Here is a 25653-nt window from a genome sequence, read left to right as displayed (position 1 = left end):
GGCCGGCACCGCTGCCTTCACCACGGCGGTCTCGGAGGCAGAATGCAGGGAGGCAAATCCCTTCAATCTCCCGAGGTCTGCAGTGCGAGGGGTAGAGGAGGGTGCAGTATCTAGTGTTGTCGCACACACTAACCGTCTCTGCCTAATGGCATTAAAAGACATAGTGTCAAGTTTGATTGCAGAGGTAGGAGTTGCAGGGTAGACCCTAGTGGGAGGGGGGGGACATCAGTGGGTTGATCATCGGGACGATGATCAGTAATGGGGGGGGTGAATGTGACCCGTGCGCTCCTAGTCAGGGGATTACGATTAACAGGGGGGCGGGGGTTAAAAGGAGGAAGTGGAGCGCCAGTTTGGGAAGTCTGAGGTTCGGTGTGCACGCCGAGTAGCAGTCACAACACGGCGCATTATTTCAGTAGCCACTGTCACTGTTTCCTTTGAGTAAGAACCTAGCACGTAGCACACAGCATCTGCTGACTGAGAACAACCTTTTACTACAACTGTGAAATAAACGTGAACTTTTTATAAGACGCTCTCAGTGCCTCTTTATTGAGGGGAACCTGGATTACTGGAGGTTACATATGGTCAATGGAATTTCATAATTTTGGGTCATAATTGGGTGTTTCTCAACTGGTGTGGAGTGTGTGGTAAAAAAACAAAAAAACATATATTTTAAGACTAGAAAAAACTAAAAATTGTGTTAAGTGTCAGACTTTTATTTTGACAGACGTGCATGAAAGTGGCTTTCTAGTCCCATTTAGGAAAAGTACATTTGGTCAATTATCATTCTCTGTTATAGCAATACAAACCTGGAACTCACTACCTACCTACATAAAAAATATACATACATACTCCACCTTCACAACACACCTTAAGGCATGGCTTTGCAATAACTATAATTGCATACATTAATTTCTGTCAGATGTGACGTGTGTGTTGTATGTACACCTCTATCTTTGCTACCCGCCTGCATATGTCTGTGTGTGCTTCAATGTCTGGATGCTGCTGTGCCTGTATGTTGCTGTGTCTGTATGCTGCTATGTCTGTATATTGCTATGACTATTTGCTCTTCCTTTGTCGTCTTTGTACTGTTCTTATCTCATGTACTGTATTGATGTTGCTGCCATTTGTGCTTGAATGTCTTGTCTCCCCGGCATGTTTGTGCTTGCTCCAATTGTATGTCCTGCTCCATGTGTTTGTGTTTGCTGCAATTGTAATTTTTTAAACTAATGTATTTTATTTTAGGGAGCCTATTGTCAACTGGCCCGGGGACTACGGCTGGAAATTAGCCATGTAGGCTAAAGCTGCTCCATTTACTGTTGTTACAGTTAATTAATGGGTACTGTCCACGACATCATAAACTAATAAACTAAACTAAACATGAGAACATTGGAGCTGCTGTTTCGGAATGTACCAGAATGCCATTCTATGGTCCCTCTCTCTGAGAACATCCAGTATCCTGCCTTTCATGAGTGGACCACCGCCAAGCTGAGCGTTTTCGTTAGAATAATCCAACATCCCAATGAAGCAGAGGGTAACTTCAACGCGGCAAGATCTCTCTACAAGGATTTCGCTTTTGTCCACATTGCACATGCTCAGATGGAAAAAGATGGCGGCGCGATCACACGCGAGGCTGGAGGGGCTACCGACGTCGGTGCTTTTTAGCGTTTTTAAACACATTTGTATGTACATTTTTATGTCAGTACTTACGGGGAACTGTTGTGTAAATAGTACCTACAGCAGACTAGACTTACTAGAAGTTGGTGCGCAAAACGAGAAGACAGTAACAGCGGATTTCCTGAAGCAACAGCAGATCCCACACGATATCGCTCGGACACCGGGAGAACAATGGTACGCGATCCCGCCTCTCAGATGCAAACGTCGGCGTCGAGACCGTAAACAACGCCGAGGCCGCAGGGGAGGCCTGCTAGCTAGGCTGAGAACAAGCCCGGACAAGCCAGCTTTGCCGAGTATATTCCTCTCCAACGTGAGATCACTCGCTAACAAGATGGACGAACTGAGACTGCAGGTTGCTTCCAACAACACCGAGGGAGATAGCTGCGTGATTATTCTCACAGAGACCTGGCTCAACGCTACCATCATCGACTCTGCGGTCGGCTTAGAGGGCCGCTCGCTTCACCGAGCTGACCGGACATTGCTTAGTGAGAAGACGCGCGGAGGCGGCCTCATTATATCTACGAAGGACAGCTGGTGCTTAAACACGAAAACTGTATGTAGCCACTGCTCCCCAGACCTGGAATACTTGACTGTTAAATGCCGACCCACATACCTCCCGAGGGAATTCAATGCGGTGTACATAACAGCTGTTTACATCGCACCAAGCGCAGATGCTAGCTTAGCATTGGCGCGGCTACATGACGTCATCAGTAGTGGACAGAGCGCGGACCCTCAGGCAGTGCATATAATCGCGGGGGACTTTAATCATGCTGACCTGAAGGTAGTACTACCCAAGTTCTATCAGCATGTTAAATGTGCAACAAGAGGAGAAAAAACACTGGACAAGGTATACACCAACATCAAGCTTGCCTACAAGGCTAGACCGCTAGCTCATCTAGGCATGTCTGACCACGTGTCCATCCTTCTGATCCCAGCCTACACTCCCATGAGGAAAAGTGCTCCCATCACCACTAAGACTGTCAGAACCTGGCCAGCAGGGTCCACTCCACTGCAGATCTGCCTGAATGACACCTCATGGCAGGAATATGAGCATGAGGACCTGGAACAGTTCACGTCGTCAGTTCTGAACCACATAGTGAACTGCACCAACTCAGCCACCGTGGACAAACGTGTCCGGGTCTACCCCAACACGAAGCCATGGATGACTGAGAAGGTCCGAAAACTGCTCAAGGAGAGAGACAACGCCTACTCAGCGAAGGACACACTGCTGTACAGCGCCACCAGGGCTAACCTAAACCGTGGCATCCGGGAGGCCAAGGCAGACCACAGAGAGAAGATTGAGGAATGCTTCCTGAGCAACGACTCCAGGCGGGTGTGGCAGGGGGTTCAGCACATGACAAACTTCAGAGCCAACAGGCTCACAGCCGCGGAGGACGACCCCCTGCTGGCGGAAAAGCTGAACTCCTTCTACGCCCGGTTCGACGAGGGGCGAACGGAGGTAACCACAACACAAACACCACTCTCTCCAGCTCTCAGCAGCCTCACCCTCACAGGGCATGAAGTGAGACGCGTGCTGAAGGCGGTGGACCCCAGAAAAGCCTCAGGGCCGGATGGCGTCCTGGGACGGGTGCTGAGGGACTGCGCCGACCAGCTGGCCGGGGTTTTCACCAACATCTTCAACCAGTCCCTGTCCCAGGCCACCATCCCACCCTGCCTGAAAACCTCAACTATCATCCCAGTCCCGAAGAAAAGCACGGTGAGCTGCCTAAACGACTACCGCCCGGTGGCACTCACACCAATCATCATGAAGTGCTTCGAGAAACTGGTCCGAGCCCACATAGTCACATGCCTCCCGCCCAACCTGGATCCATACCAGTTCGCCTACAGAGCCCACAGGTCCACAGAGGACGCCATCGCGACGACTCTCCACTCCACTCATTCCCACCTGGAGAGGGGGAACAGCTACGCGAGACTGCTCTTTGTGGACTTCAGCTCTGCCTTCAACACCATCCTTCCAGACAGGCTAGTGACCAAACTACTAGACCTAGGACTTATCACACTCTATCTGTGCATGGATCAAGGACTTCCTGTCTGACCTCCCCCAGAGGGTGCGGGTGGGCTCCCACACCTCCACAGCCCTCAGACTCAGCACTGGGTCCCCCCAGGGCTGCGTGCTAAGCCCCATCCTCTACAACCTCTACACCTACGACTTCACCCCCGTCCACCCCAGCAACTCCATCGTAAAGTTTGCAGACGACACCACCGTGGTGGGCTGCATCTCGGGGGGGGACGAGGCGGCGTACAGGGATGAGGTGGAGCAGCTGGGCAAGCTGTGCAAGGTTAACAACCTGCTGCTGAACCAGTCAAAGACCCAGGAAATCATCGTGGACTTCAGGAGGAAAAAATCTGAGGTCCAGCCCCTGCTCGTCGATGGAGGGAGCGTGGAGAGAGTCTCAACCCTCCGATTCCTGGGGGTGCACATACCAGGACGACCTGTCCTGGGAGACCAACACAGCAGCCATCATCAAGAAGGCACAACAGCGGCTCTACTTCCTGAGAGTCCTCAGGAAATACCACCTCCGACAGGAGCTGCTTGTGACCTTCTACCACTGCACAGTGGAGAGCATCCTCACCTACTGCATCTGCGTGTGGTTCTCCAGCTGCACAGCCGCAGAGAGGAAAGCGCTACAGAGAGTCGTGAGATCGGCCCAGAAGATCACCGGCGCCCCCCTCCCCTCTCTGGAAGAGCTGTACAACACACGCTGCCTCAGGAAGGCCTCCAAGATCTCCAGAGACCCATCCCACCCTGGGAACGAACACTTTGTTCGGCTGCCCTCAGGCAGGCGGTTCAGGACCATGTTCGCAAGGACAGATAGACTGAAGCTCAGCTTCTACCCCAGGGCCATTCAGGCAAGCAAACACAGCAAAGACCTAGGTTCTAGGCCCTGGACAATCTAGACAATTTGATGGCAGCTACTAGATTGTAATCAAGTGCAATACTGAAACACAACTGTGAACATTTCAAACCTGCAAACTGCGACACTTTAAATGAATGTGCAATAACACTATGTGCAATATGACAACCCATGGGTACACAAGGTTCAGAGATAGGAAATGTTAGAATAGGTATAGCATAGAGTACAGCACAGTGTTTTATTTGTATAGTACTTTGGAGGGTTGTAGCTATCTTGTGATCCCAAAGGTAAGGAGAGTTATGTTTTTGTCTCCACTTTTCTTTCTGTATTATTTTTCTTTATTTCGTTATTAAGTTGTCTTCAACTAAAAATGTAAATAATAGAGCTTATGTATGCATGTATGAATGTTATGCATTGAAATGATGAGCATGTCATTTTTATTTTCTTACTATGCTCCTCTTGCTGTATTTTTAATAATGTATGTAAAGCACTTTGAATTGCCCCTGTTGTATGAAATGTGCTATACAAATAAACCTGCCTTGCCTGTATACGCCATTTAGCTGACGCTTTTATCGAAAGCGACTTACTTTCATCGCAGTGAGTGCATACGTTTGTCAGTATATATGGTCCCAGCGGGAATCGAAAACACAACCTAAGCGTGGTTATTAGAGCTGTGCTCTACCGACTGGGCCACACCAGAGGACCTCACCGGTCCTAGAGCTGTCTGTCTTCCTGTATGACGAGGCTGGAGCGCTGGTCCACCTGCCTCTGGTGAAGAGAGGCCTGGCTGACACCTGGCTGACACCTGGCTGACACCTGACTGACACCTGGCTGACACATGACTGACACATGGCTGACACCTGACTGACACCTGGCTGACACCTGACTGACACCTGACTGACACCTGGCGGACTCTGACTGACACCTGACTTTTGTGTTTTCTTGTTTTTGTTTACACAGTGAACTCACTTTTTGCTTTAACACAAAATTAAAGATGTATCTGTTTACATACAGGATACCCTGAAAACAATTAGGTGTTTCTCACTGGTGAATTGAGCTATCTTGTGATCCCAAAGGTAAGGAGAGTTATGTTTTTGTCTTCACTTTTCTTTCTGTATTATTTTTCTTTATTTCGTTATTAAGTTGTCTTCAACTAAAAATGTAAATAATAGAGCTTATGTATGCATGTATGAATGTTATGGAAGTGTATTTAAGTGTTTAAGATTAAAAATTGTTTATGGTATGAGGACCCCAGGAAGAATAGCTACTGCATATTTGCTGTATATAATGATGGATCCAAATAAAAAATTAAATAAAATAAAAAACATCACATGCAACCATGTGACAACTGAGTTGAAGGATTGACTGTTGTTTTTAAATGAACTTGACAGTCTGACTTCTGAAATGTAAGATGGTTAAAGATAGGTTGTGGTGAGATTTGATCTGGGAGAGCTGCCTGCTTTCTGTTGCAGCATCAGCGCCATGGCTGTTGGACTGAACCTGAGCTATGCTATCGTATCCTGCATGATCATAGCATGTTCTTCTAGTGAAAAGGCAAGAATCACCAAACGTAAGTCAGCTCTCCATCTTCCTCTGCTTCTTATTATCCCATGCCTGCATTACATGTTTCTATGTACAGACAAGACATTTCTATCGTCCACTTTTGACTGAAAAAGTTTGTAGACTTGTAGTTTGTCTATATATCGAATACCTACATTTACATTTAGTAAATGTCATTTAGCCAAAGCTTTTATCCAAAGTATTACAGTACAATAGGTGAATGGACTATATATCAGTCATTGTAAGTAAAACCTTTGGGTTAGGGATGACTGAGACTTGTGTGACTGCTACAAAGTCATGTTACGTTATGTTAACACATGTTAAAGTGATCACCATGGCAGGTTGCCCTACAGAAGTTGAGTAATTGAGTAATTGAATTCTCCCTGTTTGAGTGCATTTGGTTGTTCCTCTCTTCCGGTATTATATAACGTTGTTCTGTGACTTTGTTGTTGTTGTTGTTTATGACATGTTTTGTGAACTCATTGCATGATACAGTACATTCTCCAGGTGCATTTGACAATAGGAGATTGATCATTTCCTCAATTCAAGAGAGCCTTCAGCTGGTAGACAAGGCATTATTGTTTACATTATTAAGGTGAAGCTGGGGAAGAGCATTTCCAGCTCCAGGTCCACCAGCACGGGCTCCCCGCAGGGCTGCGTCCTGTCTCCAGCACTATTCTCCCTATACACCAACAGCTGTGTCTCCCGCCACCCCTCGGTCAAGCTCCTGAAGTTTGCAGACGACACCACCCTGGTGGGCCTCATCTCCGGGGGGGACGAATCTGCCTACAGGGGTGAGATCGAGGGGCTGCAGAGCTGGTGCAGTTTAAACAATCTGGAGCTCAATGCTCTGAAAACAGTGGAGATGGTGGTGGACTTCCGTAGGAAAGCAGCCCTGCCCCCTCCCATCACGCTGGGAGGTACCCCGGTGGCCTCCGTGGAGTCATGCCGCTTTCTAGGCATGACCATCTCCCATGACCTCAAGTGGGAGCGGAACACCGAGGCCCTCACGAAGAAGGCCCAGAAGAGGATGTTCTTCCTCCGGCAGCTGAGGAAACTCAGGCTGCCGAGGTCCATGATGGTCCAGTTTTACACGGCCATCATAGAGTCCATCATCACCTGGTTCCCTGCTGCAACGACCAAGGACAAGGCCAAGTTGCAGCGGGTGTTACGTTCAGCAGAGAGGGTGATCGGCTGTCCCTTGCCCTCCCTCAACTCCTTGCATGACACCAGGGCTCTGAGGAGGGCAAGAAAGATCATGGCCGACCCCTTCCACCCCGGCCACGGCCTCCTCACCCTGCTTCCCTCTGGAAGAAGGTTGCGGCTGCCTAAGGCACTGAAGGCCCGCCACAGGCTCAGTTTCTTCCCCTCAGCCGCCAGGCTGATAAATGACTCTGGCTTCCCCCTCCCCCCGCCCCCAAGTCTGCCCAGGACTGAATATGCACTGGACTCACTGTAAAAACTCTGCACTGCACTTTATATATGTTGCACTATCCAATGCACTGTTGTCTGTCCTGTGTTGTCCTGTTTTTTGCATTTGTTTTTGTATACACGTGAAAAAAGTATAAACGCACTTACTGTAATGTCGAAGCAAATTCCTATATGTGTATGCATAATGGCAATAAACGTTATCTGAATCTGAATTATGTTACACCAAGAAAAGGTAATTACCCATTTCTAATCATAATTAGCCAATTCTTCATGTGCCCTTGAGAAAAAAATGAAGGAACCATGACATGCCCCTTGCTACATCGAGCCACTCCTCTTAATCACAGGCAGAACACACCCCCCTCCCCGGGGCAGATGGTTCTTCGGCAAACGGAGCCTGAGACCCAAGAGGTTTCCAGAGCTGCGGAGGTCTTTGAAACAACTCTGAACATGTTACAGGACAGAGCCAGCCAGAGATACAAAAGGGCTTTCGCTGAATCAGGTACATATGTCGATAAGAATCATAGTGCGTCTGCATGATCTTGCTGTACTAGCCTCGTCATGACAGCCCAAGGGCCACATTTACAGAATCCTTTGCTAAATTTGGCTCATCAAAATTGTGATATAGTTAACTTCTCCAGAGTCCATTGTTGACATGGCAAGGAACAGCCAAGAGCTGTTCCCCAAAATATATATATAATAAACAGGCAAACTTGGGGGCCCCCAATAGGCAAAGGATGGGCCTTGATACAGTTAATGTGGTTTATGCCATCCAGTGTAAGGCATGTTTGATTTTATATGTAGGGGAAACGCAGAATAAGTTGAGGGAGAGGTTAAAACATGTGTATCATGTTGGAAAGGGTAACCAGACCTCCCTCCTTTATGAACATTTTAACACACATTTATTAGAAAATCTTTTTATTATGGGGCTGGAGACAAATTTAACATGGACCAAGGGACAGAGACAGGCGGCAGAACGAAAATGGATGAACATTTTAAAGACAATTCATCCAGGGGGATTGAATAACAGGTATTAGGGGATGGTGGTGGCTTAGGGGATGGGGGGTAATGTCCTTTTAATTTAGGGTTAGGCTTTTATCAAATGTTAACTTATTAGATTATTAAATTAAATTATTATTAAATTATTAAATTATAAATTGGGTTTTTAGGGTTTGGGATCCCATTGGGTGGTTTGCAGGGGTCGTGTGATGTCCCAGAGCTGGAACTGCTGTGGGGGGGCCCCTATGCTCCTACATGAATTTATTTTGGAGCATTGGTTTGGTTTGGTTGAGCTGCATGTTATAGTATAATTGGTTTGATTTGATTTGAGTTGTTTGAATCCTTAATGTACATATATAATTGATTTCTTGATTTCTTATTAAATTATTGTTTGATCACTGTATAACATACAGCACTTGGGCCTTCCTTAACAGTGGTTGCAGCCAGAATCCCACACTAACACCTTACAGCAAACCTACCTGTCAGGACTATATTGAAAAGACTGAGTATGGGGAGTAAACCTTATGAAGTGGGGTGGCTGAATGGTAGATACCCATGGTTGCCATCAGGAGGACCTGGGTTCGTATCCCACCAGAGATGCAAGGAATTGGTGAAGACATTTAGCCCATTGGAGAGTGTTTACATGAAGTTGTGTTGTTGTTATATTTCCTTCTTATGTTTTGGCCCATTTTGGGCATGTTGGACATAGGTTTTTTTCTATCAGGTTGCCTTGCACTTAATTTAAGCACTTTCTTTATATATATTTATATTATTTATTATTTAACACTCTCCAAATGGCCAGCAGGGTCCGCTCCACTGCAGATCTGCCTGAATGACACCTCATGGCAGGAATATGAGCATGAGGACCTGGAACAGTTCACGTCGTCGGTTCTGAACCACATAGTGAACTGCACCAACTCAGCCACCGTGGACAAACGTGTCCGGGTCTACCCCAACACGAAGCCATGGATGACTGAGAAGGTCCGACAACTGCTCAAGGAGAGGAACAACGCCTTCTCAGCGAAGGACAAACTGCTGTATAACACCACCAGGGCTAACCTAAACCGTGGCATCCGGGAGGCCAAGGCAGACCACAGAGAGAAGATTGAGGAATGCTTCCTGAGCAACGACTCCAGGCGGGTGTGGCAGGGGGTTCAGCGCATGACAAACTTCAGAGCCAACAGGCTCTCCGCCGCTAAGGGCGACCCCCTGCTGGAGGAAGAGCTGAACTCCTTCTACACCCGGTTCGACGAGGGGCGAACGGAGGTAACCACAACACAAACACCACTCTCTCCAGCTCTCAGCAGCCTCACCCTCACATAGGGCTTTCACACCGGCAAAGAACCGTGCCGGTTCGCGTTCGGAAACCTGCGAACCCTGGAGCTGTCTGGCGAACGAGCCCGCGTTCACACCAATTTAAATGGAACCATCCGCGTCATCAACAGAGGGCGTTAAAAAGAAGAAGATCAGCAGAGGGCGTTGCTCAATTAAGTAAACAAAATCGGAAAAAATGGCAGATCGCATTGATCAACTGATGGCTTTCCTGATGTTACTCCAAATATTTGTTTTCACGCAATTATCCATGGCCCAACAACTGCTTATCAACAGAAGAGACAGAAGAGAAAGAAGAATACCACGTAGAAGGCAATTACGCCTAAGGCGAATGGTATGTAAAAAGGATATGCAATGTTATATATATATATATAGAGAACATCACAGAGCTTATGCTATACGTCAGAAATCTGCTCGACACAGCCCTTGCGTTGAAAGCGGCTGTTGACGGTGAGCGAATGGCCATGATATCAACCAAAGAACACTGATCAGACCTTCTCTACCTTCAAACTGTTTTTTTTTATACTGTATATTCCTATGTATTTTGTGTTTTGAATTTTGTGGCTGTTTTTAGATTTGTTGTTGTACGGCGACCTTGAGTGCCATGAAAGGCGCCATATAAAATAAATGTATTATTATTATATATTCGCTGGAAATAACGTAACGTTCGAGTCAGCAAATAAGTTCGTAATTTATCATCTAACGTTAATTATAACAAAGCATGGTATGACAATGGACATTTTATGGAAAATGTAACTTTACAGGCAATCATAAACGCCATGAGAACACGGAGGGTGTGGGCACATCCACGGACACAGGAATGGTGGGATGACATTGTTCCCGGTTTCGACAATGACATGTTCATAAGGAACTTTCGGGTGTCCCGGGAGTCCTTCACCTACATCTGTCGTCGCCTAGGCCGTGTCCTGCAAAGGAAGACCACCAACTACCGGTTATCTGTACCTGAGTCTAAAGGGGTTGCCGTCGCCCTGTGGAGACTGACACTCCTGTAATCATTGTCGGTGGCCAGTCACCTTTTTGGCATTGGCATTTCTACTGTTTGTCTTTGTGTGCAGGATTTCTGCAATGCAGTTATTAAGGTGCTGCTTCCTGACCACATTAAGACCCCTGATTCTCGTAAATTGATGGAGATGGCTCCCCATCAAACACCGCATCGATTACAAAATCCTTCTCCATACTTTCAAGGCCATCCATAACCTCTTCCCTCCATACCTGTCCGACCTCCTCCACATCAAAATTCCCACCCGGTCCCTCAGGTCTGCCTCCTCCATCAACCTGACCGTCCCCCCAGCCCGTCTGTCCACCATGGGGTTTAGAGCCTTCAGCCGCTCCGCCCCTCGCCTCTGGAACTCCCTCCCCCCCGACATCAGGAACATTGTTTCAATTTCCTCATTCAAAACCCACCTGTTTACGCAGGCGTATCCCTATTGATTTACTGTTCCTGTTCTGCTCTGCTGCTAGCTATGTTTTATACTGTATATTTCTATGTATTGTAGCGAACGGAGACTTGGTAGTGTAACTCGCCCCATGCGGGAATCGAACCCCGATCTACCGCATAACCGACGACCGCGCTAACCATTAGACCAAGAGAGTTAACTCCCTTGGAGGAGCTGTTAACGGGGCCTCATACAGGATCGTTACACTATCCTCACCGTTCGGGAAAGCGTGCCCTCACGCTTCACTATGTCAAGTCCCTCACGTGGACACGCTCTCCGATGGCCTTCCTTCCATCCCAACTTTCTGACACCAGTGTAGCGAACGGGAACTTCTAGTGTAACTCGCCCCATGCGGGTATCGAACCCCGATCTCCCGCATAACCGACGACCGCGCTAACCATTAGACCAAGAGAGTTAACTCCCTTGGAGGAGCTGTTAACGGGGCCTCATACAGGATCGTTACACTATCCTCACCGTTCGGGAGAGCGTGCCCTCACGCTTCACTATGTCAAGTCCCTCACGTGGACACGCCTCTCCGATGGCCTCTACCGACTTGATTGTGGGGGGGAGGTAGTGTAACGGACTGAGTTCTAGTGGGTTAACATTACTGTGGCTTTAAGAGTTGTTGTTGTTGGATGACGTTCAACCGGGGGAGGGAGGGTTCTGGGGCTGGGAGCGGAAGAGGAGCGACTTGGGAGAGAGAGTGGGAGAGTGAGACGAGAGGATTGAGTGCTGGGTGTTGGAATAAGATTGAGTGTGAATTAAGAGAGTTATAACTTGTAAGAACTGAGAATAAAGCTGGAAAGCAAGAAAAAAAAAAAAAAAGGGCGGTTGTTTTGACTTCAGACGCTCGAGAGGTGCTTTCAAACGGACTGACATCAAGTTATAGAAAATGGAAAGATCCAGGATGCGCCGTGCCTCCAGCAACCCCAGGCTGTGGGAGCTCCCCCCCCAGCGGGTGTACAACGACGGTAACAGGATGAGTATGGTGTACGCCACACCCCAGAATAAACAACCGTCCTTCGGCAAGCTGAATATACCCAAGCCCCAGTCCGGCACCTCGGAGAGGAGGACCAGTTTCTTTGGAAATCGGACCAGCGGGGCGGGTATGGCTCGTAACAGCGCCTTCAGGGCCTGTTCAATCCATGATTTTTCATCTTCATGTGTGGGGTCTGTCAGATCAAAAATGTGTTAAGATTTAGAAAATGTTAATGTGTGTACCAGGTACAGTGTGTACCAGGTTAGATGGAACGTATAACCTGGTACTGGATCTACTCTTCTACTGAACGTACTTCTCAGAGGGACATGAAGCAACGTGCCTAATTTGTTTAATACCACAGAGAAGGAGAGAACCAAACCAATCTGTCAATTGTATTGTATTTTTATCTTGTTATTAAAGTTTGGACTGTTGTTTGACGTTTAGAAATTCCGGGTTTTTGTTTCAGTTTAAAGGGTTAGCCGGTTTGTTATTTTTCATTCATGATAAACGTGTACCGTGTGGCAGCCCTCTCACTATGTGCTGTGGCCAGCTGTTTTCCACATAACTTTTTTTTTCAACACTTTCATTTTTAAAGGTTTGAACATTGATAAAATGTGGAGATCAGAGGTGATGAGATTTACTAAAGACCCCTTTTCTGTTGATGCTGGGGGAGAGTTTGCAGCTGAAGCCAAACAGGTGCTTCAGTCACTGGACGAAGGCTCCCTGCAGTTAGAACTAATAGACATCCAAGCATCGTCTGATTTGAAGCATGATTTGAGATCATTGGCATGTGAGCAGTTTTGGGTTAAACTTAACCAGGTACAGTTCCCAAACACCAGAAGGTTGGCCTTTTTTCTACTTACTATGTTTGGTACAACGTATACTTGCGAGTCAAGCTTCTCGCATATGAATGCAATAAAGACCAACACACGTGCCTCCCTCACAAGTGCGCACCTCCACCAGTGTCTGCGTATAATATTGCCCTCACTCCATATGAGCCTAACTTTGCAGTGCTTGCCAAGTCAAAGAAATGCCATTTCAGTCACTGATTAGAGCACTGGTTGATTTTTCTTCCTTTTGAGGGTTTGTTAAAGCAGACGTGAAATGCACTTATGATAGTAGGCTAGAGTAGAGCACCGATATCCAAGTGGGCCTAATGTAGGCTAATCTGTTTTTTTTGTTTTTTTTAAAGGGAGACATTTTATACAATAAAAAAATGACTGGCACAACTTACTGATAATGCCATGACATGAGCACTTGATGTTTTTGTCTTTTATTTTGATTCGTTTTTTTAATGTTTTGAATTGAGTTGTAGCAGATGTCAAATGCACTGATTAGTAGAGAACAGGAAAAAAGTTATGCAATCTGGTTTGTTTTGTTTTATTGAGAATGAAGACTGTGTAGCCTACTTCTGAGTGATATACAGTAGTATGAATGAACACTTTTGATGCACAAACTGGATGGTGAGACTGGATAGTATCCTCTCTGTTGTTGTGTGCAGTGACTGGTGTACAGAATGCTCCGGTGACTCTGTCTGCAGCCTCTACCCCATTGACTGGTCAGCGAACCAAGTCTGCACCGGTGCAAACTGGCACCTTGACTGCAGTTGGAAAAGAGACTGGTACTAGTGTGTAAAGCCCAGTATGGTGGGGGTCTGTAGTGTGTACAGCCCAGTATGGTGGGGGTCTGTAGTGTGTACAGCCCAGTATGGTGGTGGTCTGTAGTGTGTACAGTCCAGTATGGTGGGGGTCTGTAGTGTGTACAGCCCAGTATGGTGGGGGTCTGTAGTGTGTAAAGCCCAGTATGGTGGGGGTCTGTAGTGTGTAAAGCCCAGTATGGTGGAGGTCTGTAGTGTGTAAAGCCCAGTATGGTGGGGGTCTGTAGTGTGTACAGCCCAGTATGGTGGAGGTCTGTAGTGTGTACAGCCCAGTATGGTGGGTCTGTAGTGTGTAAAGCCCAGTATGGTGGGTCTGTAGTGTGTAAAGCCCAGTATGGTGGGTGTCTGTAGTGTGTACAGCCCAGTATGGTGAATCAAGAGGACAGAGGAAGAGTGGAGATGAAAGACAGTGAGATGGATGAGACCGTGGTCCCCGACACGCCGGATGCCAAGAGTCCCCCCGGGCCCAGCCCAGCCGGGGAGAGCGGGGTCCTGGACACCGACTCAGACTCTGACGTTGAGATAACTGGGTCCTTCATGAGGAAGAGCCTTGTGGTGGAGCTGGCTACAAAGCCTCTGCAGCCCACCTCCACTGGCCACACCTTCACGTTCCAGCCCCGCCCCTCTGCTTCGACTGCTAAGTTGGCATACCGCAGCCTCTTCCGTTCGAATGCCTCATCGATGGCCTCCTCCCATGGGACCGTCAGTTCTACGATGAAGACACGCCGGCAGGACTTGGACCAGAGGACTAGGTCTGGGCGAAGAAGAGAAGAGAGGAGAGAGAGAGAGCGTCCAGGGGGAGATGAAGTGATCGTGCTGTCAGACGAGGACGTGGAGGAGGGAGAGAAGGAGGGAGAGGAGAAGGAGAGAGAGAAGGAGGGAGAGGAGGAGGGGGGGCCAGGAGTGTCAGCTGGTCTACGGGGCCCTGGGGGGCCTCTGTTGAAGGAGACCAGAGCCGCCAGCCAGCCGCCCACAAGCCTCCCTGGTGGAGCCGCCTGTAAGAGGAGCCTGGAGGAGGAGGACGACGACAGCACCCAGGAGAGGAGGGCCAGCAAGAAGCCTGCCCTCCACCAAGACTCTGTGAACCTGAGGGACTTGCTGCTCCAGCATGATTGGCACTTTGAGGACACCTCAGAAGCTCTGCGCATCTCAGGACAGGACCAGCAGAGCTCCAACCCAGCTGGTGGGGGTCTGTAGTGTGGGTTAACATTACTGTGGCTTTAAGAGTTGTTGTTGTTGGATGACGTTCATCCGGGGGAGGGAGGGTTCTGGGGCCGGGAGAGGAGCGACTTGGGAGAGAGAGTGGGAGAGTGAGACGAGAGGATTGAGTGCTGGGTGTTAGATAAGATTGAGTGTGAATTAAGAGAGTTATAACTTGTAAGAACTGAGAATAAAGCTGGAAAGCAAGAAAAAAAAAAAAAAGGGCGGTTGTTTTGACTTCAGACGCTCGAGAGGTGCTTTCAAACGGACTGACATCAAGTTATAGAAAATGGAAAGATCCAGGATGCGCCGTGCCTCCAGCAACCACAGGCTGTCGGAGCTCCCCCCCCAGCGGGTGTACAACGACGGTAACAGGATGAGTATGGTGTACGCCACACCCCAGAATAAACAACCGTCCTTCGGCAAGCTGAATATACCCAAGCCCCAGTCCGGCACCTCGGAGAGGAGGACCAGTTTCTTTGGAAATCGGACCAGCGGGGCGGGTATGGCTCGTAACAGCGCCTTCAGGGCCTGTTCAATCCATGATTTTTCATCTTCATGTGTGGGGTCTGTCAGATAAAAAATGTGTTAAGATTTAGAAAATGTTAATGTGTGTACCAGGTTAGATGGAACGTATAACCTGGTACTGGATCTACTCTTCTACTGAACGTACTTCTCAGAGGGACATGAAGCAATGTGCCTAAGTAGTAAACACAGTAATAAACACAGTCATTTCTAAGAAAAAAAGAGTAGCGAACGGAGACTTGGTAGTGTAACTCGCCCCATGCGGGAATCGAACCCCGATCTCCCGCATAACCGACGACCGCGCTAACCATTAGACCAAGAGAGTTAACTCCCTTGGAGGAGCTGTTAACAGGGGCCTCATACAGGATCGTTACAGTATTTTGTATTTAGAATTTTGTAACTGTTTTTTTTTAATTTGTTGTACGGCGACCTTGAGTGCCATGAAAGGCGCCTTATAAAATAAATGTATTATTATTATTATTACATTTTTCGGCAACAGGTGGAGCGATAGATGGCAGCCACATCCCCATAATAGCACCTGAAGCGTTCCCACGTGACTATTATAACACAAAGGGATGGCATTCAATCATACTTCAGGGTGTTGTTGATGGCAAGGGTCTGTTCTGGGATGTTTGTGTTGGTTTTCCTGGGAGTGTCCATGATTCACGGGTTCTGAGGCAGTCTCATTTGTGGGAAATTGTGACTGATGGACAATTTTTTAATCAGCACACCGCAAACATCTCAGGACGTGACATAGGACACTACCTAATTGGAGACCCTGCGTACCCTCTGCAACCATGGCTGATGAAGCCTTTTTCTGATACAGGCCGACTGACCCAGGAGCAACACATTTATAATGGCAGGCTAAACAGTGCTAGGGCAGTTGTGGAGACATCCTTTGGAAGGCTGAAAGGTAGATGGAGGTGTCTCCTAAAGAGGAATGACGTCAATTGGACCTCACCAAAAAAATGGTGATGGCCTGTTGTGTACTGCACAACATTTGTGAGGAGCATGGGGACCGCTACATGCCAGACCCTCCAGTGATGGAGAATGTGCAGCCACCTGTTCGTATGTTCCAGGAACGTCAACAGGAAGGAGCTGGTGTGAGAGCTGCACTGCTTGAATATTTCAACTCAGACTGATGGACAGATGCAGTATTTTATTTGTGATATGATTTGTTAAAGAACGTGCAGCCACCTGTTCGTGTGTTCAGCCACCTGTTCGTGTGTTCCAGGAACATCAACAGGATGGAGCTGCACTGCTTGAATATTTAAACTCTGACTGATGGACAGATTACAGTTTCAAGTTTATTTGTGACATTATTTGTTAAGACATGTAAAGCATTTTTTTGAATTGCCCCTGTTGTATGAAATGTGCTATACAAATAATATCCTTTTTCAGTATTTCTTGCAATATGCAAAGCACTTTGAATTGCCCCTGTTGTATGAAATGTGCTATACAAATAAACTTTCCTTGCCATTAATGCAGGTAAGACAAGGCAGCGGTGCCGTTAGTGAGTCAACTGTCTACAGTGGGCTTGTTCCAAGAGTCTGATCATCTGGGGGAAGAAGCTGTTTGTTAGTCTTGTTCTGTACATTTGTTCTTTTCTATATTTCTCCCCCCCCCCCCAACAAAATCAGACAGCAATGGTTTTCAACCCCAAAAATAAAGAAACACAAATATAACAGAAAGTGTACGTGTGTCTATAAAGTTCTTCCCATATTTAAACATGTATCAAATATAAAGTAATATGTACAAGAAATGAATGAATGGTCTTTATTGTCATTAATACAGTACAGGTACCATACAACGACATTTAGGAGGGGGGGCTCCAAGAAGGCACAACAGCGGCTCTACTTCGAGAGTCCTCAGGAACTACCACCTCAGACAGGAGCTGCTTGTGACCTTCTACCGCTGCACAGTGGAGAGCATCCTCACCTACTGCATTTGCGTGTGGTTCTTCAGCTGCACAGCCGCAGAGAGGAAAGCGCTACAGAGTCGTGAGATCGGCCCAGAAGATCATCGGCGCCCCCCTCCCCTCTCTGGAAGAGCTGTACAACACACGCTGCCTCAGGAAGGCCTCCAAGATCTCCAGGGACCCATCCCACCCTGGGAACGAACACTTTGTTCGGCTGCGCTCAGGCAGGCGGTTCAGGACCATGTTCGCACGGACAAACAGACTGAAGCTCAGCTTCTACCCTAGGGCCATTCAGGCCCTGAACACAGCAAAGACCTAGGTTCTAGGCTCTGGACAATCTAGACAATTTGATGGCAGCTACTAGATTGTAAACATAAGTGCAATATTGTAATACAACTGTTAACATTCTAAACCTGCTAACTGCCACACTTTAATGAATGTGCAACAAATATTATGTGCAATATGACAACCCATGTGTACATAAGGTTCAGATATAGGAAAAAGTTAGGATATTTATATCATAGCATAGTGTACAGCACAGTGTTTTATTGTATAGTATAGTAGATAGTGTACATAGCCTTATTTATGTCAATCAGCTCTTTTCTCTTGTTTTACCCTTGGCTCGCTTGTTTTTAGTATTTTTTCCAAGCACCAGGGGAGCCCCCCCTCCTAAATGTCGTTGTATGGTACCTGTACTGTATTAATGACAATAACGACCATTCATTCATTCATTCATTCAAAACAAGCTGTGTTGGTTATCTAGCGAGTGTGTCATTGATTCTCAACAACGCTGGAATGTATTTACACTTTCCAGAATATAAGTCTGAACATTTGATCGGCTGATGACTTGTTCCCGGTTCCACCAGCTGCTGTCACATGGAGTCGGCAAAGCTGAATGTATATAGATATACTATGCTATATGTCACTATATGGACAACAGTATGTGGACACAATCCCCTGGAGGCATGGGTCTCTGGCACACCACTACAATGTTAACTTTCACCCAATCAGCAGGGTTACTTTAAAGCACCATATCTGGATCAAGCTTGCAAAAAAACTGTGTTGGTTGGCAAACCAATTAGAGATTAAAGATGGCATACAGTACACACCTGTGTTGTGTTATGGGATATCTTGTAAATACTAAGACATGTTTTTCAGACAGAACCCTCTCTGGGGAGCAGCCAACAGCGCCTTGGCCAGATGGCTTCCAGCAGAGTATGAGGATGGAGAAAGGCAGCCCAGGGGCTGGAACCGCGGGCAGCTCTATAACGGGTTCCAACTTCCTCTGGTAATCTCTAAAGTTCACTTTTCAAAAAATGCCGGTCGAGAGAGCACGCTGGCGTTGCTTGTTCGCCGCTTCTCCGCCCGAAATCTAGATATACTTGCAGTATACAGAGTAGATTGTCCTACAAAGAAACTTAGATTTCATAGGGCCGGTTTCACAGACAAGGCTTAAGCCTAGTCCTAGACTAAAAAACATCTTCAATGGAGATTTTACATTGAAAGTGTGATTTAGTCCAGGACTAGGCTTAAGCCTGGTCTCTGAAACCGGCCCGTAGTCATCTAAAAATTAATTAGACCCCTAATTTCGCTGTACAGCTCAGCACGTCACTGACGTGTAACAAACAAATACTAATACGCCCTTTCGGGACTCGCTCACTGACACACAGTGTCTCTCTCCATCTGGCAGCTTGTCTCTGCCTCGTTCACTGCCAGGGGGAACAAACACACCAAGGTTAAATAGACCAGTTGGATAACGAGGCTGATTACTGACACCTGTCCGCAATCAGCCCTGTCATCCACCCTCCATCTGCAGGCCAGAACGTGCCATGCTCCCCACATGTGCATCAACTGATTTTGTTAAGACGAGACCATTCATTAATTATACAATGGGTCATGATTATGAAGACACATTCACAGCTTACAGTCAACAAGACCATTTTTCAAAAAGGCTGGTGATCTAGAGATCCATCATAAGAGTACTTGTCTGGTCCTATGATTTCCCTGGAAATTACAGCAAATGAAACTACAGTTTATGACATTTTACTTCAGTGTTATGTCCTCTGTGAAAATGGGGAGAGCAACATATCTCCAATTCTGAGTCGATGCTCCTTGTTCTCACTGTATTAATATTAATAGGTACTGATTTAATGTATTAACTGTATTAAGGTACGGGAAGTCAGCAAGAACATGATGCAGAGCACCAGGAAAGGAACTGTGGAAGACTGTGCCTATTCTCAGATGCTGGTGGACTGGGGCCAGTACATAGACCATGACATATCCTTCACTCCTCAGAGCACAAGCAAAGCTGCTTTCTTGGGAGGACTGGACTGTTTGAGCACATGTGAAAACATAAACCCCTGCTTCCCTATTGAGGTAACTCCTCACCCCTCATCATATGATCCCCCTAACCAATCACAGTTGTCTTATGATCCCCCTAACCAATCACAGTTGTCTTTCTCTTCCTGTTTTGGGGATTTCTTTCTTTAACATTCCATATTCTACCATATGTAACACGTTCATTTCAACATTGTTGAGAATCACAATACAAACTCACTAGTCAAGCCAAAATACTGCAGTGCAGTGGCTTCAGAGTAATCCCCACTGCTACCTAGTTAACTATAACACTACTTTACATAGTTAGCAGGCTCACAAAACAAGCTGTGTTATGACTAGTGATGTGTCATTGATTTTCAACAACGTGGAAATGAAAGAAAAATCCGAACATTAAATCGGATGCCGACATGCGGACCAAAAGAAGAACGTGTAACATATTCATACAGTATATAATATACATATATTGTGTGAAATAATCCACATTTCTTGCTATTTAAGAAGTACAATGGGAAAAGACATCATCTTATGTCAACATTTTACATTAGGTCAATAACTGGAATAATTTCCAACGCCAAAGGTATTTTTCTAATTCTAAATAGTTAGTGCTTCTATAATACAGTCAACATGAATTAATTAATTCTCATTTGGACAAGTTTTGAAGCTCAAGCTACAGTATCTAATTCGGTTGTTAAGTCGTGACGTGTTTCCGGGTCCAACGTTGGCTGAGGCGCTCTCTTCGAAATGCCGCAGTAATAATAATAATTCATTATATTTGTATAGCGCTTTTCCGAGGCTCAAAGACGCTGACAATTATGGAGGGTGTATCATGCCGTATTTAAATACGGCATGATACACCCTCCATAGACAATATGGGGAAAACGGGAAAGTGCTGTGTCCCTTGTTGTATGAACAGATCCGAGTCTAAAAAACGATTGAACTGAAATTCTACCGCTTTAGTACACTGGTACTCTGGTGCGGGGAATTTGGACCCGGACATTGCTAAATTTCTGTTGACGTCAGACTTAACAACCGAATTGCATTTCATTATTCTGATGCAGGGAGTGTTTTAATTTGGTCTGTATGACACCTGGTCACTACTGGCCTAGAGGACATTCATATCCCACAGATAATTGTGACACGTTCTAGTCCTCTTGGTCCTCATATCGGCAACCAAACAAATGTTCAGACTTTTCTTTTTAAACCAGGGCTCTCAAGTCTCACGCATTGGGCGTGAGACACACGCATTTCAACCCGTTCACACGCTCACACGCCCGTGTGTCTCACGCCCAATGCGTGAGACTTGAGAGCCCTGATAAACACACAAACTACGTTTCAACGTTGTTGAGAATCACAACACAAACTCACTACTCAAGCCAAACATACATACAACAATACATTACATTGTTAGCAGGCTCACAGAACAAGCTGTGTTAGTTGACTAGCGATGTGTCATTGATTTTCAACAATGCGGAAATGTGTTCACATTTTTTATAACAAAAGTCTGAACATTACATCGGATCCCGATGCCGTGTGCATTGTCTCATTCACATCACAACATGCTGATAGAACATCAACATGCTAAAAACACATAACTACACATAACTAGATGATCACACAGTCCTTGCTTTTGAACACGTCCTAAAATGTAAGTTTGTCTTACAAGCCATGTATCACTCAACCAGTATATCAAGTGGGCTCTTCAACACTTCAACGTTTGTAATATGCAAAAACAATGGAAAACAAAAACATTTTTAAAAGAAAAAAGGAAGAAGCTTTTTGTTCATTGTGTGGGCGGCTGTGTTTCAGGAGGTAGAGTCGCCGTCTAATGATCACAAGGTTGGCAGATCAGCGGTTCTAGCCCCGGCTCGCCACATGTCGAAGTGTCCTTGGGCAAGACACTGAACCCCAAATTTGCTCCCAGTGAGCGGGCCGGCGCCTTGCATGGTAGCCTGCCGCCATTGGTGTGTGAATGTGTGTGTGAATGGGTGAATGAGAGGCCGTTGTAAAGCGCTTTGGAGCAGCAAAAAAGGCGCTATATAAGTGCAGTCCATTTACCATTTAATTTGCGCGAGAGTTGCCGACATGCGGCCCCTTTCAACAGACCGTGTCACATACAGTCTGTAATTATCTTCTCTCTGCTGCAGACTCTCCCTCAGGACGTGTTGTCCAGGAACAAAAGCTGTCTGACGTTTTTCCGCTCCTCGCCTGCCTGCTTCTCTGGCCACGTCCCGCCCGCTGTGGCCGACACCAGACACACGCTACAGCGGCAACAAATGAACTCAATCACCTCTTTCCTGGACGCCTCCACTGTGTACGGCCACACCCTGTTTTTACAGAGTGCCCTCCGGAACCTGTCAAGCCCCCGGGGTCAACTGGCCGTCAATCCTGGACTCACAGACCCACACGGCAGAGCGTACCTGCCTTCCGTCTCCACCAGCCCGTCTGCATGTTTTCAGAACCCAGCCGACCCCAGAGGGCCGAGGGTGGAGTGCTTCCTGGCTGGAGACAGCAGGGTGAACGAGATCCTGCCCCTGGCAGCACTGCACACGCTGTGGGTGAGGGAACACAACCGGATAGCAGAGGCTCTGGAGGACCTCAACGCCCACTGGAGCTCAGAGACCATCTATCAAGAGACCCGCAAGATCATTGGAGCGCTGCACCAGGCAAGTCTGTTGGAATTAAAATCAGAATAATCAGTTATTTTGGTTGACTGCTCCAAGAAAGAGGAGAGATGTTTTCTATCGCACAAATGGACGTTTATTGAAGATCACACGTGTAGTACAGAGTTGCACCTTAACCTGAGGTGGTCTCAGAAAAAGGTGTTCTTCTTCAGATTACATTACATTATATACTTTCACAAGACACAGAGTTCTTTACCCTTTTGGCCACTATGATGTAAGAGCTGAATGGCCTATTAGAATGTTTTAAAACTATGAATGGAGTGTTGTCTTGTGTTAAGCCCAATGCACACAGCGTGCGATTTTATCGCACGACAACATTCGATTCTCAATTCTTTGAATTATTTCAATTGGTGTGAATGGAGAATCGAATGTTGTGGTGCGATAATATCGCATCGCACGCCGTGTGCATTGTCTCATTCAAAACAATGGAATCGAATTCGGCGGTGCGACAAAATCGGGGCCGTGTGCATTGGCTTTTAGACGTGAGAGTTTTTTATCGGTTCTTACAACACCTGGATTCATGGTCATCAGACAGTTCCCAGACAGTAGCTTACAATGGGTCGTATGTGTTCTTAGGATACAATACTCATGATGTGCATATTAAAACAGGAAAACTGATAAGATATGTAACATCATGACTTAAGCAGCTGGTGCTGGAGAATGGACAATAGGACCTTTGAAAAATATATCCTAACAAATCCCACTGTCTATTTTGGAAACTAGGGCTGTCCAATGATACAAGAAAGTAATAATAATAATAACATTTATTTGTATAGCGCTTTTCCTGCAAACGTTGCAGCTCAAAGTGCTCATGCTAAGTAATTAAAATAAGTGTATTGTTTGATGTCAATCACAAATTAATTTGAGTTTAGTTCATATTTGGTTTTATATCATTTAGCCCTTATTAAAGATGTTTTCACTGTAACGCTACACTGGGCTGTAAATGTCTTGTGAAGAAAGTGAAGAAAACACAAAATAGCCACGTGTTGTTTTAGCATCTTTTCAGCCAATAACAATTCAGCCAGTTGTGTACCTCTATAATACCTCTATAATACCTCTATAATACCTCTATAATACAGGTAAATGACATGAATAAATAAAAACTATACACTGGTAAAGTGATTGCATCACAATCAAAGAATATCAAAAATATGTGGAGACAAACATATCAAGCTGGTATAATAAAGCTCCTTTACCCTATTCCACCTAAACTGCTGGAAATGAACACTCCTCATATGTCAGAATTATAGATTGCAAGTTGTTTTGTTGTATGTTTTTCTTTTTGTGGAAGATACACTATCTAAAGGTCTATTCTTTTCTGTTGTTGTTGTTGTTGTTGTTGTTGTTGTTGTTTTTCTCTCCCAGATTATCACCATAAGGGATTATGTTCCAAAAATCATTGGAAGAGAGGCTTTTGATCTCAACGTCGGTCCCTATGGGGGCTATGATCCAATCACAGACCCGTCAGCCACCAACGTGTTTGCTACCGCAGCGTTCCGCTTCGGCCATGCCACCATACCCACGCTGCTCAGGAGGCTCAACGAGAGCTTCCAGGAACACCATCTCTTCTCCTCTCTGAGCCTGCACAACACTTTCTTCAGTCCTTGGAGATTAGTCAAAGAAGGTCAGTGTTCTCTCATGATGTCTCCTCTTTGAGCGAGTGCACTGTGGCATATTAAATACAGATTACCCAGCTGGGTAACACTTTATAATAATGTCAATTGATACGCTGTTTATACACCATTCATAAACAAGTGTACAGTAAAACATGTTGTAGCGCCCCTCCATAAAAGGAGAGCGACGAAGTAGCCTGCGAATTTTTACAATTGACGTTTACTTCTAGTATCGAAGTTTTTCACTCAATGTAATTTCATAAGATTCACATTTGTAGCACATAATGTTCCTATGATTCTGCTAACAATATAAAAGGCTCATATACTGTATGTACGACTATAACAAGTAAGTATGCATTATACCAGTTGTAGGCAGTTAGGTAACGTTCTAAAAGCTGTCCGCTGGACAAGAATTCTACTGTACACAAACGGTCTTCATTAGATAAACCAATACATATAAACACTGTGTATGACAAAATATGGATTGACTGTTTTAACTTGTGTGAATAGTTGTTGTTACCACTCATACAATGTTTCAATATAATCCGTTTCACCATTCATTAATTATAAGTCCAGATGTGAGGTGTCCGTCGCGCTCAGAGCGTCCGATTCTATCAACTACATTTGGTCACGCTACGGCCGAAATGTGGTTTAATGTTGACCAATTTCGGAGAGGGATCCCAATGACAGATCAATACAACCTAACTATCAGTTGGTTTCCAAGGGATATGTTCACGCGCACAGCAAGTTTCACCAGTTTCCGGATTTTTTAAGCAGTCAAGAAAGGTAAGAAAGATTTTCCTATCGTTTTTCTTACATGAATTATTCTCCCTACATGAATAAAACATACCTGGTGATCAACTACAGCTAGCTGTGAACATTTGGATGTGTGGTGTGTTCTGACAGACTATTATTGGTGAAGCAATGTTAAGTTTAATTTGGGGTGTGACCGATGCTACAGCGCTAGCTGTGGTTTGCTGAGGAGAACGGTGGGGCGGGACTAGCATCTCGTTTCGTTGGAGGCGGAGAATGAATTCGGCGAATCACCCAACGTTTAGATTTCAGTGAACCCCTCATGATAATGTTGCCAAACAATTTGTAATATTATTAGGAGACAGACAGAAATCTGACGAACATAATGTCAGGCTGACACAATACAGTCGTGTTAGCGAAGTGTTAGTCAACTTCCCAGCTGTCTCGTGTGTGTGTGTGTGTGTGTGTATGTGTGTGTGTATGTGTTTGTGTATGTGTGTGTGTGTATGTGTATGTGTTTGTGTGTGTGTGTGTATGTGTTTGTGTGTGTGTGTGTGCGCGCGCGCGCGTGTGTGTGTGTGTGCGTGTGTATGTGTGCATGTGTGCGTGCATGTGTGCGTGCATGTGTGCAGGGCACGCGCGCAAGAGAGGGGGGGCTGGGTGA

At 46.1% G+C, this 25653-nt stretch overlaps 1 protein-coding gene across 1 annotated transcript; it reads left to right on the top strand.

Moving 5' to 3' along the window:
- Window positions 1–15466: 15466 nt before the first annotated feature.
- Window positions 15467–25653, top strand: LOC308150200 (thyroid peroxidase-like; the record flags this gene model as incomplete). Its single annotated transcript, XM_080523056.1, has 6 exons — window positions 15467–15665; window positions 18751–18893; window positions 19775–19981; window positions 22087–22605; window positions 23989–24247; window positions 25622–25653. 6 exons carry the CDS (start codon window positions 15467–15469, stop codon window positions 25651–25653), a joined length of 1359 nt encoding a protein of 452 aa, XP_080379182.1.

This window comes from Nansenia antarctica, assembly GCF_963989245.1.
Source record: "Nansenia antarctica genome assembly, chromosome: 2".
Taxonomy (NCBI): domain Eukaryota; kingdom Metazoa; phylum Chordata; class Actinopteri; order Argentiniformes; family Microstomatidae; genus Nansenia; species Nansenia antarctica.
This window is presented reverse-complemented; position numbering and strand designations above follow the sequence as displayed.